The 17,678-nt window shown below is 35.2% G+C and overlaps 2 protein-coding genes across 3 annotated transcripts; one reads left to right on the top strand and one right to left on the bottom strand.

The window, feature by feature from the left end:
- Positions 1-4,103: 4,103 nt before the first annotated feature.
- LOC130994774 (uncharacterized) lies at positions 4,104-8,005 on the top strand. The gene is made up of 4 exons (XM_057919837.1): positions 4,104-6,340; positions 6,424-7,368; positions 7,438-7,665; positions 7,739-8,005. The coding sequence occupies exons 1-4, from the start codon at positions 4,547-4,549 to the stop codon at positions 7,829-7,831; spliced, it is 3,060 nt and encodes a 1,019-aa protein (XP_057775820.1). The 5' UTR covers positions 4,104-4,546; the 3' UTR covers positions 7,832-8,005.
- Positions 8,006-9,857: 1,852 nt separating this feature from the next.
- Positions 9,858-13,140, bottom strand: LOC130994773 (uncharacterized). 2 transcript variants are annotated; one of them, XM_057919835.1, is made up of 6 exons: positions 12,748-13,140; positions 12,541-12,658; positions 12,382-12,425; positions 10,905-11,955; positions 10,741-10,820; positions 9,858-10,651 (listed from the first exon to the last, which is right to left on the bottom strand). In XM_057919835.1, the coding sequence occupies exons 2-6, from the start codon at positions 12,644-12,646 to the stop codon at positions 9,929-9,931; spliced, it is 2,004 nt and encodes a 667-aa protein (XP_057775818.1). In that variant the 5' UTR covers positions 12,647-12,658; positions 12,748-13,140; the 3' UTR covers positions 9,858-9,928. The 2 variants fall into 2 exon arrangements, with proteins under 2 accessions (XP_057775818.1, XP_057775819.1); XM_057919836.1 differs by having other exon boundaries at positions 12,382-12,422; positions 12,748-13,137.
- Between the last annotated feature and the right edge of the window lie 4,538 nt (positions 13,141-17,678).

Genomic DNA, 17,678 nt, shown 5'->3' with positions numbered 1-17,678 from the left:
ATAAGTGTGTGACTTTGCTAAGTCCATTATGCAAATATACATCTATACAGTCTGCTCTTTCTAATTAATCAAGCTTATTGGATGATATGCGAACTGGATGAATATTTGGTATAGAATTAATACCTTGAAGTATAATTGTTGGTTGACTGTTGTTGCTGAGTTGAATGAATTGGAACTCCTTTGAAGTTGGCAGTAGTAAATGAAGTCTTTCTTCGATAATTGCAGGATGGTGGAGATGATGATTAATAGAGGATTGGCAAAGTATAGTGGTGGGCAAAATATAGTGGTGGGCAAAGTAGTGGGGAGCAAAGTAGTGGAAGATAAAAAAATAATAATAATGTAGTGTAGGATTAATGATGTATTTTCTATGTCTCGGTGATTCTGTAACTGTAATAAAATACTGGCTTCGATTCTGCTTGATACTGTATTTACATAAATCTCGATTTCGACATGTGATATCTCTCTAAAATCGATAAGTTATAAAATGAATTTAAATTAAATCCGTAGATTTAATTCGTTCGTTGTTCTGATATCTAAATTAAATCCGCAGATTTAATTAACTTCTTGAGTCGGAAATAACTCACGACCTAAGTAAAAATAAAATAAAATTCCATCTCGCTTAAATAAATAACGTGACTTTGCTAAGTCAGTTATAACTCTGAAATAATATCATTGACTGCTTTAACAATATAAATTCAGGATCATAAGCTGAATTTATATCAGGATAATAACCGTTTTCATTTACTGATGAACAAAAATAAACACTCATTACTGGATTTAAAATATATAAAAGAGCGGGTCACTACAAAAAATCTCTATAATCTAGAGTAGACGAAATGAATAAAAAAAATTAGAAGCGAAAGTTATTTCCAAAAATAATAAAGTGATTTTTTGCAAAAAAAATATTACTTACTATTTTTTTTAAAGTGACTATGTTTTTATATATAGATGTATAGATTTGAGCATATTATGACGAACATAGCCCTTTTTAATATGGAGCGAAAGAATTGTTTGAGTTATGTATTATTAGACCCAATAAGTAACTGACATCAAATCACAATAAGTAACTGACATCAAATCAGGTAGTGAAACATTAATTATTACATTTTTTTTATAAGTAATAAGACCAAAAAAAAAAAATTATAACACTGACATCAAATCTGATTTTAAAAAAAAAGATCAAATCTTAATCAAACTCTTAATGCATATTCCTTTTCTTATTTTTTAAATATTTTATCTTATTTAGTTTAGGTTTCCTACTTGTGTTAGAATAGTTTAAGGTTTGTTTCGACCTTTAAATCTGGAAGGACCGGAACGCATCTGAGTGCCTAATAAATATCTGATGTATATCTCTTTTTTATTTTTAATATTTTATCCTATTTAGTTTTAGTTTCCTAATTGCTTTAGAATAGTTTCGCGTTTGTTTCAACCTTTAAATACGGTGATTTGATGCATTCTGATTATATTATATTTAGAAATAAAATTATCATGTTTTCTTTAGTACGAAGGGTGTTTATCATCTGCGTGGGAGCTATGGATAGCAAACACAACAAACTAAATACTGCTTAGACTTTTGGTGAAATCTCTTTTGAGATTCCAATGCGTATTCATTCAACTATATAATTTAGTATATCTATTGTTTGAGTCATGTATAAAGTTTTTTAGGGAAGAATTCAATGTTATTAAATTGGTTGAAACAAATTGGCATATGGCATCAATTTTTTAAATGATTGTTTAGCCATTCTGATTGAGAGAGTGAAAAAGGGTAAAGGTAGAATTTATTTAATTGGTTAGAGAAAATTTGGATTGAGAGAGTGAAAAAGGGTAAAGGTAGAATTTATTTAATTGGTTAGAGAAAATTTGGAAAAATTGGTTGTGGACGTTTGTGCACTTGGGAATTTGGGTGGGAGGATTATAGTTTACTAACTTAATTTTTCTTCCATTCACTTCTTACTTAATTACAAACATACAAGCCATATTTATACACTTATCATGTCGGTGAATATGTAGCACCGACCTTGCTTTGTGGCTAATATTATGTCTTCTAGCATTTTCTATAATTCTCTATGATCTTCATATATGCTTAGATTTTTTTTTTCTCCATCACACATGCACTATCTAGAACTTTCTCTAATTATCTTTCAATTCTTGTATCTAGATATTTCTTAACAAAATATCTATTACAAAATATTCAATTTTATTTAATTTTAGAAATCAAGTTTATATTCCAACAGTTTTTACATGATTCAAATGATATTAAAATTCTGAGTATGTTTTTACATGGTTTGAATGAATAATATGAATTGTGGTTTGAAGATGATCGATCCATAAAATACATCAAATCTTTTGTTTGAGTTATGTATGGTTCGAAACCCTTTCATTTGAGCATTTTCTTTTGCGATTTTTCTTTCATAATTTATTTTTCACTTCCTTTTCTTGGATTTTGTCTATTTATTTATTTATTTTTTCACTCTTTCTCTATTCCTTTATAAATAAAATTTATAATAAAATCTACAAAGCTTTATGCCCAATTTTCCTTTTTTTGCATCTTTTATCTCTTTGTTCCCAATTTCTCTTTATTATTAAGATTTGGTCATAGTAAATATGATTTTTATTAAGCATATAGAAAAGTTTAATAGAAAATATAATTTTTTATAATAGTAGATATGATTTTTCATAATAGTAAGCTTTTAGAATTACTTAATAAAAAATATGATTTTTAATAATAGCAGATATAGGATTACTTAATAGAATTACACTTTTGTTCTATTTTTAAATTTTTTACATTTTTTTTTGTTTTTTTTTCACAATTTCTATTTTCAGAAGTATAGGACATTAAGGAGTACTACTTAACAGAAGTATGACTTCATTTACTAAAAAATTACTTTTGCTCGTCTCAAATATTAATTAAGAAAAATATGACTTATTCTAATAAAAAATATTACATATTAACAAATATCAAATACTCCCTCCGTCCACAATTTAGCCATACCTGCCTTTAAAAATCTGTTCACAATTTAATGTCCTATTCTGCTTTTTGTACCCTTTTACCCTCCTTTTTTATTTAAAATTACTACCCTTTGTCATTAATTATCACTTCTCATTTTTTAACCCACTTAATTATAGAATTAAGTATTTCCTTAATTAATTCACTAACACTAACTAATTCCAAGACTATTAAAAATCGGCACTTCATTTATGCCTATTTAATTTATTGATGTCTATGGTTTCTAGATCTATTTAATTTAAAAATCGGCACTTCGTTTTTCTATGCTTAATTTCATGTTCTAGAGAATTTCATCCGATCTTCATCTTCCTCTCTCTTGAATTAATCCTAGATCTACCATTTCTCTCTTCGTCTCTCTCTCTCTGGAACTAACCCTAGATCTGTATCGTCTCTCTATTCGTCTTTCTTTCTCTGAAAAAAACCCTAGATCTATAGCCTCTCTGTTCATCTGCCTCTCTCTCTTACTCAATGAATCTATCAGAGACAAAACCATCCATCTTCGATGGAGGATATAGCGCTATATCAAATATTGCTTTTGCTCATATCAAATATTATTTAAAAGAAATATTAATTACTTTTGCTCATATTAATTATTACTTTTGCCTATATCAAATACTCATTCCGTACCACGAATCTTGACATGTTTGGTTTCGGCACGAGAATTAAAGAGTTGTAGATTAGTATTTTAAGTGTGTAATTAATAAAATATAAAAGTGATAAAGTAGGAGAGAGAAGATAATAATTATTACCTTATTTGAAAATGTGTCAAGATTCGTAGGACGGCCCAAAAAGGAAAACGTGTCAAGATTCGTGGGGACGGAGGAAGTATTATTTTACTCATATCAAATAACAAATATTAAATATTAGTTTTTTTAATAACAAATAGTATTACTTTTGTTCATATTAAATACTCTTTTCGTCCCACTAAAAATGGCCGGCATTATATATGGTCGTCCCACTATATAACCAATCCAATAACATTGTCATATTTTCTTTGGTACGTGGAGTGTTTGTGATTTGCGTGTGAGCTATGGATTAGCAAACGCAACAAATTATCTCTCCTTTTTCTTCCTCCAGCAATCATAGAATAAAGGGTTAATTTGGTATAAATACACCAACTTTCCCCGATTTTGAAATTAGACACGGGCTTTAAAATCTTCCTGACAATACACAACCTTTGCACCCATTTTTAATTTTGGCCCGCCTAAATTTTCCGATCAAATACGTGGCAATACTGATCCGACGTGTACATTTGTCATCCAACCTGTACATTGACAATAATGACATGGCTTTTTTTAATTCCAAAACGTGCACATTTTGGGAAAAACCCTAGAAACGTTGTCGTCTTGTATCCATTCGTTGATTTCCTAATTAGGGTTGCGAAAAAAACTGAAACTTGAAGAAATCGTCGAGGAAGGTCGAAGATGGCAGATAGGTAAGTGAAATTTGCAAATGTATGAAATTTAATGAATTTAGTGTGTGAATAAGTTGATTTAGCTGTGTCTTTTCTTGTATTGTTAATTTTGCAGTTCGTTTAGAATGTTTATACAACATGGTGGGCGATTTCATGAAACTAATACTGGGGGTGAACAATATTATGGTGGAAAAACTGAGTGTCGTAGTGGGTTAGATACTGATTTCTTTGGCTACTTCGATTTAATTGACGAAGTTAAAAAGTTAGGATATGAGTCATGGGAAAATATTTGGTGTAAGGAGCTGGATTCAAATGCTTTTAGCTTACTTGAGGACGACAATGATGTTCTTTCTATGTTAAGTCAGTTGACTCCAAATCGTAGACATATTAGAGTATATGTTGAGGGTGATAAGAAGCCTGCATTGTCAATTGGAGAGGGTAATATGGTTGTTGGAGAAGAAACTGCTCATAAATTGGGTGCAACTCATGAAGCAAGCCCTGAGGTGCAGCGACCTACAAAGAAGTCTAAGGGTAAGGAGAAATTAACTGATAATGTTAAGGGTAAGGGTAAGGAGAAGGTGGTAGAGACTGTAAGAGAGACTGTCAATGAAAAAGTTAGGGATAAATTTAGTGATAAACACACTAAGAAGGTTACTAAGAAGGTTAGTGAAAGCATTGATGAACTGATGACTGAAAAAATTACTGAGAAGGTTAATGAAAAGGAGAGTGAGAAGGTTAGTGAGAGGCAAGTTGATAGAGTCACTGAAAGTGAGAGAGTCCAACTGAATGATCAGGTCAGTGAGGAAGAAAGTGATGATGATTATGTTCCTAGAGATGGGGAGGAAACTGAAGATAGCTTAAGTGATAGAGAGTTAGCTGATGAGGATGAGGAATACATGTCAAGCCGTAGGGATATTAGAATTGACAGAGACACCTTTAATGATATTGGAAGATGCATTGCCGCAACAATTGATGATGAGGCAGTGGATGACCAAGCTTTGGCTATATCTGAGTATGAGGATAGTACAGATGGAAATTGCCCCTATGAAAGTGATGAAGAGTCTGATGGTGAAAAAAACAGGGTGAGGAAGGTTACTTATGATCCAAGATGTGATCATAAAAGATTGGAGATTGAACTAGGAATGAGATTTGCAAGTGGGAAACAGTGCAGGGATGCTTTGACAACCAAAGCAATTTGTGAGGGATGGAATCTGCATTTTAGTAGGGTGGGTAGTAGAAAATGTGAGGCAAGATGTGAGGATCCTTGCAATTGGAGATGCTATGGCAGTGTGGTTGAGAAAGAGGGAACTTTCGTGATCAAATATCTTACATCAAAGCCTCATACATGTAGAAGAAGAAGAGATAACTTACTAGTGAGTTCAAATTGGATAGCAAGACAGTATTTGAATGTCTTTAGGATGAGGCAGAATTTTACAATTGATGATTTGAGGGCTGATATTTGTGAGAGATATGGCACAGAACCGAAGGCAAACAGATTGTACAAAGCAAAATCACTTGCTTTGGAAACATTGAGGGGTTCAGTGACTGCTCATTATGCCAAATTGAGGAGTTACTTGGCTGAAATGATGACCAGTGATCCAGAGGGGAAATTTGAGCTATTATGCAGCGAAGGAGCTATCTTTAGAGGGCTGTACATTGGTTTCAGCTCATTGGTGAAAGGGTTCAAAGCTGGGTGTAGACCAATAATAGGACTAGATGGATGTTTTCTGAAAACACATCTAGGTGGGATTTTGCTTTGTGCTGTGAGTAAAGATGGTAATAATCAGATGTATCCATTGGCTTGGGCTGTTGTGGAGGTGGAGAATGAAGAAAACTGGAAGTGGTTCATTGAAAGACTGATGGAGCAGTTGGGGACAGAACAAGGTGGAGGTTACACCTTCATTTCTGACCAACAAAAGGTGAGATTTGCTTAAATTTTTTTGTGCCAGATATCATTTCACTACCATATTTGAGATTTGTATCTAACATATTTTACATGTAGGGACTGACAAAATCATTGGCAGATTTAGCACCTATGGTCGAGCATAGGAATTGTGCTAGACATGCCTATGCAAACTGGAACAAGAAGAATAAAGGCATTCATTTGAAGAACATGTTTTGGAGTTGTGTAAGAAGTACATATTTGGAGGAGTGGCAGATGGCAGTTGATGAAATGAGGAAGGAGAATGAGCAAGCCTATCTTGACTTCATGGAGAGAGAACCGGCCAAATTCTGTAAGGCTTTCATTAGTACCCATTGTAAATGTGATATGGTTGATAATAACATAAGTGAAACTTTTAATGGGTACATAGTTAAGTCTAGAGGAAAGCATATTATTACTATGTGTGAGGAAATAAGATGTTATGTGATGGAGAGGCAGTATAAGAAGCTTAGTGAGGCTGGCTCTATGAAAGATACTATGTGTTTTAGAATTAGGAAGACTGTTGAGGAGTTGAAGTTCAAAAGTAGGTACTGTGATGTTCATCCAGCTGTTGGTGGTTTATACGAGGTGCATCTTTATGATGATAAGTTCATTGTTAGTCTTGAGGAAAAGGTGTGTAGTTGTAGATCATGGGAGTTAAGTGGGATCCCATGTCTTCATGCTACTGCTGCAATCATGTACATGAAAGAGGGGGTGGAGGAATATGTGCATGATTACTACAGCATTGAGAGGTATAAGAGAGCTTATGAGAATGGAATCAAACCTTTAAGAGGTGAGAAGATGTGGCCTCATGCAGAGGGTTGGCCTGTTCAGCCACCTGCATTTTCAAAGAGGGCAGGAAGGCCAAAAAAAAAGAGGGTTAGAGAACATAACGAGAAACAGCCCACCAACCCAAACAAATTGAGAAGATTTGGGCTTGTAATGACATGTAAGAACTGTTGGCAGAAGGGGCACAATACAAGAGGATGCAAGAATGAGAAGTGTGATCCACCAGCCAAGGAAAAGGTAATGTACACTATCTTGTATCTTGATAAGTATAACACTACCTAATATTGTAATCTATATTTAATACAGAGAAGAAGAGGCAGACCAGCAAAAGCTCATTCAGAGGCTCAATCAAGCCAAGTAACTGGAACAGAGACTAGCTCTCTTACAAATGCATCCTCTGCCCCAAATCCTCCTAATCCTCGAGCTCCCACATCACTCCCACTCCAAGTTAAGAAAACAATTGCAAAGGAGAGAGCACTTGCTAGGAAAGGAATTGGCACGATGGTTACAGAGTCATGGAACATCTATTTCAGGGTAATGATTAAAGGATTAAGACTTACTCTTCAACTTACTATAAAACAAGATCTAATTGGGCTGCTATTCACAGGGTTCTAGCAATCAAAAAGGTTCAAAATTCATCAATCCAAGGAAGGTATCTGAGCTCCCAAACACTCAAGAAAGCGGGAATGATGGAGTGTAATGGAGTAAAGAGAACTCAAGCAAGTGTAATAGATGGTCTAGGCATCAACAATGATAAAAATTATGGTTTAGTAATCCATGTATTATTATGATATTTGAGACAACTTTTTCATTTGTTGTAAGAATTCTGGTACAATGTGATTGAATCTAATTTCCAATCAATTTGTGTTATGTATCCAACTGTGTCATTACTTCCATTTTATCAACCTTATTCACTTTAATCAGCAAACACCATTTGAATCATCTAATTTGATTCAAAATCTGCAAATTCATAAGTAGAACCACCATTTGAATTATCATTTAGCCATTGAAAATTGTTGCATATAGTACAACTACAAGCCATTGCTTCCAACTACAAGCTTACTACAACTACTACCATTCATTCCAACTACAAGTTAAGGTTTTTTTACATTCCAGAAACCAATAACCCTAACCAACTATCACGATAAGCAAAATCAACAGGAGCATAGCCAATGTCACCATCTTCTCCAGCCACCAACGCCTTGATTTCAAGGCAGCCAATTCCTCCTCCAATTCGTGATTCAGAACAGTCATATCTCCAGCTTTGCCCCAAGCCTCCTCCTCCTCCTCCTTTGCCTGCCTAGCCAAGCAAGTTTGGATGCGGAGTTGCTCGTGGGCCTCATCCCTCTCCCTTTTCAGTTTAGCAATGTAGTTTCGTTGAAGTATGGTTGGCCTTGCATCGATCCATTGGAAGAAATCACATCTTCCATCCTATGTAAAGAACCCTAGGTCAAATATTGTAGAGACACAAAAATGAAAAGGAAGAAAATTCAGGTATTAAACTACCGGGCCTAGGGAACATCCGTAGTATCTCATGGCTGGATTTGCGTCCGACCAGGAGATCTTGCTGGCAGCTTCGATCTTGTGGACGCAAAGTGGAGGTGGAGGAGATGATTCCATTCTCAAAATTTTTCCAGTCGCAAATGAGGAATTAGGGCTCAACCATTTAAATTAGAATTTGAAAAATAACTAAAACGACGTCGTTTGAGTGTGTCTTAAACGGTGTAGTTTCATTCACCTGAGGTTGGTGCCACGTTGGATTTTCCGATTGCCACGTAAGAAGAAATTTAGTCGGAAAATTTAGGCGGGCCCAAATTAAAAATGGGTGCAAAGGTTGTGTATTGTCAGGAAGATTTTAAAGCTCGTGTCTAATTTCAAAATCGTAGAAAGTTGGTGTATTTATAACAAATTAACCCTAGAATAAATATTAATTATCTCTCCTTTTTCTTCCTCCAGCAGTCATAGAATAAATATTGGTTAGACTTGTGGTGAAATCTCTGTTGAGATTCCGATGCGTTTCGAAATCATGGCGTTGTTTGATTGAGAGAGACCGATTCATCAAAAACCACCTCCAACTCCAAACCTCATAAAAAAACGCATCTTTTGCCCATCACAGGCTTCTTCTTCTTCTCTCGTACGAGGAGTTCGAGTTCGTTCATATTGTGGGTTGCTGTAATGGGCTGGTCTATTGCTGGAGTAATTTCGGTAATCTCGAGAGAGGGTATTTTATATTGTGGAATCCTGCCACCAGGTATTTACCGGAACTGGAGTTGAAAATAGAGGGTTGGCTCTGCTCCATTGGCAGTTGTGGGTTCGATTGGGACGAATCGAGTGCTGCACACAAGGTGTATCATGGTTGGGATCGGATGGTTGAACTTTATAGCTCCAAAACGAATTCATGGAAACCAAACCAGTAATTGAGTTCATTGACTTCGATTTCAAATACAACTTTCCTGACTTTGTGAGCGGGAAGCTTCACTGCCTGAGGAGGAGCACAAATTACGACATTGTTACCTTCGACTATATCTATTGTTTAACTCATGTATATACTAGTTTTTTAGGGAAGAATTCAAGTTGATTCTTTTGATTGCTACTGCAAGTGTAATGAGAATGTTTTGCAAAATGACTTATGACAAGAATAAGTTGAGAAATAGTATGAGTGATCCATATTTTAAATGATTGTTTAGTCATTCTGATTGAGTGAGTGAAAAAGGGTAATGGTCATATTTTGAAATAAAAATAACAAATTTACTTCTAATTGGATCATCAAGAACAGAAAAAAAAAAAAGTGCTTAATTCAAGAATGAAGCTCAAGTATTACATCAAGAACTGATTCCTCCAGAATGTAGTCTGAGATATGAAGGATGATGTGGTCTGTTTCGGGCCGAACATCGGGCCGTGATCGAGGGCCCGATAAATCTTTTGCAACAAGCTGATCCAAGGTCCTCCTCTGTGTCCGAGGAAGCAGGTAGAACTCAGCATCTCTCATGATCTCATCAACTACAGCTTCTTCCAGTGGGGAAAAGCAGATTCTTGGCTTTGCATATGCTGGCCAATATGGGGATAGGAAATGGGATCGCTGCATTTCGAGCAGGACCTCGTTCATGTGGTCGAAGAGAAGCCTTGTGTCGAGATGCAGAAACAGGGCTTGATCGAACAAGGATGGATGAAGCAGATGCTCAGACAGAAGCCTCATTGCTGAGAGCTGATCCCAGTTTAGGCAAGAAGCTTCTAGTATCAAACGCACGTAGTTGGAGATCGTGTAGTCTTGATCGTGCCTGCACGGATCAGATTTTGGCGGCGTGTCTTGTGAGGATGATGCTGTGTTGGGCTCTTCAAAGTGGAGGCGACGCGGTTTTAGTGTATGGTTCGAGTGTTCTGCAAAGAACTGGTCAAGGACTGAAACAGGGCTTTGGTATTCTTCTTGATTGTCATTGCTGTCACACATGTCTAATGTAGGGCTAGATGGGAAATCATCTGCTGCATTTGAAAATGAGGCCTCATTCTCTGAAATTGAATCCTGCAATGATGAATTTTTGTTTGAGAACAATGGTGCAAATTGATTGATGATGGACTATGCACTAGTAAGGAGATGAAGCTGCACTTTACCATTATGGAATGCATTAGCTTGATTTCGGCAGCTCTTTCTGCACTGCTGATCATTGCATCTTCTGAACGATGAACGTCGTCTGTGGAAACACGAGAAAACTGATTCAAGAAACGCCCGTAGGCTGATCAGAATATGCACCAAGAGGATATAGGATATGACCTACCATGAAACTTGATGTTTCGAGTTGGAGTGATCCTTGCTTCATCTGCTTCTTCATCGGTGGTTGGAACGAGAGAGGAGCTCGTCTCTGTTGTTGCCACACTACCCGTTGTGAGGCCATCAAATGGTGCAACGTCTCTGCTTGCTCTCGCTGGGCTCAGATAAACACTCTGTCTAAAAGGACTGATCAAACTCACTTGTGCAGAGCCAGAGAAGTATTGGCTTTCCCTTCTTGGGCTAAAACACGAGTCCTTTTCTAGTGAAGACATAACCCTCCATGGACTCGTTGCAGCAACATCAACTAGGTCGCTTGAGACGTCTATTTTCTTGCGCGCTGTTTCAGCCTCTCCGGCCACGAGAGGCTCCTTCTCCACCTTGATGAGGCCTTGTTTCTTGCCTGGCTTCTCCTTTGCCTTTGCATTAGTAGTGGAACTCAAAGGCTCCCTAGTTTCCACTCCACTATAAATACAACCATGAAACCTAAACCTAGGCAACTGGTCTGCATCTTTTCTTCTGCTGCTTCCAAATGTATGCTTCAGTTTCCTCTTTATCTCTCTCAATGTCTTCACCCTCGATCCACCACCAGGCTGCCCCGACGAGCAGTGACAGGCGAATCTCCCCGAATCTTGCCTCTTTTGGAGCTCAGCCTTGAGAGTTAGTGCTGTATTGGATTTGGGACATGTTTGTTTGTCACTTTCCAGATTCTTGATGCAGTTCTGAGGTTCAGACAAGAACAAGAAGTCCTTGTCCGAACTCAGAACTTGCAATGCATCAGAGAAAGGTTTGGACTCGAATCTTGACCCGACCGCTGCCTTGTTTGAAGGCGTTTCTGATGGAGGTGGAGGGCGTCTGTGGGTCGAGCTCGTTGTGTCATTCGACTGACACATACACGCTCTCGGGCTAGCCTTCGTTGCTGCCATCGGATGAACAACGAGTTGAGGATCGGTCCTGTCTTTGTTTCTCTGCTGCAGAATGTGTGCATCTTCTCGAGTTAGACCCTTCAAGCTTCTATCACTAGCATTAGCTCTACTACTTGTTGCAAACTCTGCTTCATACTGATTGCAAAAACCATACAAAATGCAACCATAAGATTTTGGTATAAAGAGCTCAATAAGGCTTTCAAAACCATCACCACATACATGATGCAAGTTATTCCAAGTTGTAACTTTAAAAAACTTCAAATATTACATGCACTTAATTATCTACCCATTGTTCACTTAATAGCCCGAGTCAAATTTTCGTTCGTTTTTCAGCATTTCAGACTGTTTGTAGGCATATATAGTTGGTTTTTATGTCTATTTCTTGAAGACACATACCGGAAATTTAGACTATGTCGAAAATTTTGACTCTGGCTATTAAGTGGACAAAATAGACAAGTACAAGCTATAATTGTAACACTTTCAAGTTCGGACTAAAAAATCACCATGTCAGACTATGATTTAATTAAGAATAATCCTATATCTAACTACCTATATGCTTACTTGAATTTTTCGACATTCTTCATCAAAGCTGGTGCGATGATCTTCTGAAATATACATATGGGAATCAATCAATAAGAATCAAGTGATGCTAGAAAGAATCTTGAATCATCAGCATTGGCTAGCAATAATTAATTAATCACATTAATGTAGGATTCTCACCTATCATTGCAATCATCTCATGAGAAGAGGCCCAGCCATTTTGGGAGTCAAGAATATAATACAATGGATGCATACACTTGAATTCACTCACTTCTTCACACTTCATCAACCTCAGCAACTGCAAAAAACACAACATGAAAAATAACACAAACCCTACTAGATATGATGTTTCTTTTCATACATGAACTAAAGCACAAGCTCTCAAACCTGTGGAAAGCAGAGAAATGAAGCTGCATAAGCTCTCCTTTTTTTTGTATGAATTTTCGTGAATCTTGTGAGACACACCTTGATAGAAAAGAAACCCAAGAAACTATATATGCATTCTTGCAAGTAACCAAACAAGAATAATATATTGGTTTGGGGGGTGGTTTGGATGGGGTAGCTGCAGTTGGGTTTGTGAGATTGGAAAGTTTGTTTGTATGCAGAGATTTGGTATTACTAGAAGCAGGCATTTATTTGTGAAGGGTGTGACATTTGTGAGAGTGGCCACCATGAGCAAACAAATATTTGGCTAAGTGTTTGATTTTGGTTCAACCACTATAAATCCTTCAAAATTAAGGTAGTTGTAGTTGTCTTGCTTTTTGTCTTCCTTCACATTTCATTTACATGGACAAAACACTTGTGACTATATTGACCTACTATTGCTTACCATATGCGCAGTGGCAAACATGATGCCTACGTGGTGTCACATCCAACTATTATTGTTTAGTGTTGATTGCTATATATCACTATAGATTCTAACCATGGTAAAATGTAAATTATTGATGGCTCTTGTATATATATGTAGCTAGTAAGGATTATAAGCAAATAAAAACTTTATAGCTCAATTAAAAAAAAAAGTTATTTTGAGCTGCTAATTAATTGCACTTAACTTATAAAGTAACTACACTGGACTCGTGGCATTAACCTCGAATCTCATGGGGGGGGGGGGGGGGGATATTTTACTTATACTTTCTCGTCCCTGAAATGGGTATAGATCGATTTGATAATTACATGAATATTAAAAAATTAATTCGAACGTGTGTGAGTGGAATAAAGGTTCCACTTTTATTATGAGTAATTGTGTGGGGTATACTTATCAATAGGGCTGGCAAATCGTGCGGGTCGGGTCGACCTGATATCGATCCGACCTGATAAGGCCAAACCCGAACCCGACCTGATAAGGGAATGCTCGAACCCAACCCGAACCCGACCTGATACACCTAAACCCGAACCCGACTTGATACATCTAAACCCGAACCCGACACGAACCCGATATCAACACGATTTGAACCGGGTTGACACGACACGATAGCGACACGATCTGATAACAACCTGATAACAACACTATTTGAATTGAGTTGACACGATAAAATAACAACACGATCCGATTACGACCTAATAATAACACGAATTTGATTTGATTAATTCACAACAACAACAACAACAACAACAACAACAACAACAATAATAATAATAATAATAATAATAATAATAATAATAATAATAATAATAATAATAATAATAATAATAATAATAATAATAATAATACAAGATTCGTCACATATGCTCAACATATCCAATCGACATAGGAGGAATTTAGAATGAGACATAAAAGTACAACAACAACAACAACAACAACAACAACAACAACAACAACAATAATAATAATAATAATAATAATAATAATAATAATAATAATAATAATAATAATAATAATAATAATAATAATAATAATAATAATAATAATACAAGATTCGTCACATATGCTCAACATATCCAATCGACATAGGAGGAATTTAGAATGAGACATAAAAGTATAATAAAAGAAACAATAGTTAAAAAATGGAAGATATTGAAACTCTAAACTAAACTAAAGTGAAGATAAACTTGGGTGTGCGGCGGAAGTTGGAAGAATGGAAGATATTGAAACCCTAAACTGAAGTGAAGATAAAAAATTAGAAATCAAAAATTAAAAAATTAAAATAAATATTTAATAAAAATAATAATATCACTATCGGGTTACCTGAATCCGACCCGACCCGAACCCAACCCGAACCCGACCCGAAATTATCAGGTCGACCCGATAAGGACCCAAACCTTATCATGCGTGTTACTGACCCATTAATTTCGTGCGATTTCGTGTCGTGTTTTCGTGTCGTGTCAAAAAATTTCAGTCCTACTTATCAAACAGAAAATGTGTACGTATTTAAGAAATATGTCAAAAAAGGTAATATGAGTACTTATTTTAACAATGAAGAAAGTAGTTCTTTCTTCTGTTTACTTTATAATTTAAGTGCAATTACTCTATAGATTTAATTTAATTAGTGCAGTCACTTTATATGTTTAGTTTAATTGTTATTTTATAAGTTAAGTACAAGAAATTTATAGTTTTTATGAAATTTAAAATTTTACTATAACTTAACTCTATGTAATAATATATACATGAGTGATTTATTTAGTAGAATAATTGAATTAATTTGTCGCTGAATATCAAGAATTTAAATTCTTAGTATCTCTACAGGTTAAATTCGTTTCATGTGATATGGATGTTGTACGATTTTACCCTTATTGTGTGGTTTGCAATTGCAGCTATAGTTGTGCACAAATAATTATTGTCGCGAATGAAAACCTCTTTGTATAAGATCATATATAGTTTGACATCATCATCAAGAGAGAGTGGATTTTAGAATATTTCGAATTTAACTCTTCATAAATCAAGTCCATCACACAATACAAGGGTTATTCCTAGTAAGCCGCGGAGTCAGACTCGATAATGGTAAAGATAAAATTGTACTTATTATATTTTTTATGATATATTTATAAAATTATAAAAATACCTATGTTCTTTTTAAAAATATATCTCATAGAGGTCCAATTATGCATCTGCCCACCCCCCTAGCTCTGCCCACCCCCCTAGCTCTGCCCATGTATGTACCTAGTGAAAATGGTCTCACTTGTGTTATTTGTAAGCATGCAATGACGTGTAATATATATAGGGTTGATTTTCTACAAATATTATGAACTTTGCACTTAACTTAATTATACAGTAACTTCACTTAATGTATACACGTGTATCTATATAATATATCCAGATGAAGTAAAATATGAAACATGTATATATACAAATGACTACATATGAATATATATATATATATAGGTTTCAATACGGCTAGACCAAGTGGCGTGGAACACCACTTCATCTCTTTCTGTCATCAAGGTAGAGGTAAGAGATGCCGCAAAATCCTTAAAGCTTTGTGGATGTGTGTTATTTGGCTCATCTGGAAAAAAAGAAACGAAAGCAGATTCGAAGATAAATTTTGTGAAGTCAAAAACCTTGTTCTGGAAGCTAAAGTCAGACTATGGAGCTGGCTTTCTTCGTTTAAAATGTTGAAAGATGGGATTTGCCTCGACCTCTGGTGTTCTCCGGATTTCTCTCTGGCCCCCTGCTTATCTGTCTAGTTTCTGCTAGATTGTTTTCGCCACACACTATTCTGCCATCTTGGGGTTTGGATGTCGTCTTTCATCTCTCCGTTTAACTTCGGTTCTCTTTTTTTTTCTTCATTTGGCTGTTTTTGGGGAGGTTGCTGGATACAGTCCGTGCTCCACCTTTTCTGTTTCTTGTTTCTCTTCTTTTTCTTGTGGCCTCTTGTGGTACCTCTGGTGCCATTTTGATTTAATACAACTTCTCTTTTCCGATCAAAAAAAAAATATATATATATATAGGTTGCGGTTATAGTAAGAACCACAATTATCGTGAGAACATAAGAACCAATAAAATTATTGCATCTGCTATACAAATTAATGCATCCGCTATTAAATTTAATGCATTCGAAAAAAAATAATTTTTTGCTCCCTTCAGGATTCGAACCCAGCATCTACATCCATCCACCAAGATAATGCATCCACCGTAGATCTTGATGATCGAATGGCTTAAAATGGTTCTCCGTTCTTATTTTATTAGTGGTTCTTATTTGAACCTCTCCCTATATATATATATATATATATATATATATATATATATATATATATATATTAGGAAATATCAATTTTTTTAAAAAAAAGTCAATAATAATTTTTCATTTTTTCCCTTGGTGACGTTAACCTTCGACCTATTGATTAGAGGGGAAATATCTTACCAACTTGTCCCCTTGGGATGGCCTAGTGGTTGGGGTGGTTGCCTGTTGTCCAAGAGGTCACGCGTTCGAATACTCTCGGCCACAATAACCACTAGGTGGGGTGTGTGTGGTTTGTATTATTTATAATGTAATTTCATCAAAAAAAAAATATCTTACCAACTGAATTGCGCTTCATTGTCCTCGACTTAAATGAGCATATGATCAAGATTCAAGATATACAATATATGAGAATGTAATCATTATTACCTTATTTGGAAATGTATCAAGATTCGTGGGACGGCCCAAAAAGAAATACGTGTCAAAATTCGTTGGCCGGAGGAAGTACTAGTTCAAATACATGCATATATATTAGTATTAATTATTTTGGCATTTTGCTCTTGTGACTTAATAACTTCTAACTCTTAAATAGGATCGGTTAAGTTGGCCCGTGAATTGAAGATTGTAGGTAGGACTGCAATTAATGGGCATATAAAATTGTACAATCGTTGCCTTCAAGCTATCAAAATAAAAAACATCATTTCCGGGTCTCCAAAAAAGACATGAAAGTAAATATAATTAACATCATTTTCCTTTTAGCTTTTTGTAGGTTATACTTCGAGTCAATTTATTGGATATCGAGCTAGCCTTATCGGATTACTAGGTTAATTAGTTGGGTGTAAGCTAATTGATTTAAAAAAAAATTAAGATAAAAATTTTCAACTCTAACTCTAAACGTTCAGGTTTCGAGCTAGTTCATTGGACTAGTCGGTTCAAAAATTTATTAAAAAAAATTAATTAATATATTTCTCTTGACAATATTATATTTGTAATAAACAAATACACACGCGTATAAATAAGTAACATTTCAATATCGACTTACATAATAACTAATATGCAATTCTTAGATATATAAAGATGCATATTTTTGTTAAATATTGAATTAAAATACAAAGAAGTGAAATGATGAGTATAACTTTCTAATATTGAATGTAAATGCATTTCACAAACATTTGAAAAAAATATCTTATTATACTAATTTTC

This window comes from Salvia miltiorrhiza, chromosome 7 (assembly GCF_028751815.1).
Source record: "Salvia miltiorrhiza cultivar Shanhuang (shh) chromosome 7, IMPLAD_Smil_shh, whole genome shotgun sequence".
NCBI lineage: Eukaryota > Viridiplantae > Streptophyta > Magnoliopsida > Lamiales > Lamiaceae > Salvia > Salvia miltiorrhiza.
This window is presented reverse-complemented; position numbering and strand designations above follow the sequence as displayed.

What these genes read in the sequence shown, in the direction of transcription:
- LOC130994774 (XM_057919837.1), top strand. Translation starts at nt 4,547, where the DNA reads ATGTTTATACAACATGGTGGGCGATTTCATGAAACTAATACTGGGGGT. An exon ending in ATCCACCAGCCAAGGAAAAG is followed by an intron (nt 7,369 to 7,437) that starts GTAATGTACACT and finishes TATTTAATACAG; the next exon opens with AGAAGAAGAGGCAGACCAGC. An exon ending in CATGGAACATCTATTTCAGG is followed by an intron (nt 7,666 to 7,738) that starts GTAATGATTAAA and finishes TGCTATTCACAG; the next exon opens with GGTTCTAGCAATCAAAAAGG.
- LOC130994773 (XM_057919835.1), bottom strand. Translation starts at nt 12,646, where the DNA reads ATGAAGTGTGAAGAAGTGAGTGAATTCAAGTGTATGCATCCATTGTAT. An exon ending in TCGAAACATCAAGTTTCATG is followed by an intron (nt 10,821 to 10,904) that starts GTAGGTCATATC and finishes GTGTTTCCACAG; the next exon opens with ACGACGTTCATCGTTCAGAA. An exon ending in AGCTAATGCATTCCATAATG is followed by an intron (nt 10,652 to 10,740) that starts GTAAAGTGCAGC and finishes TCATCATTGCAG; the next exon opens with GATTCAATTTCAGAGAATGA.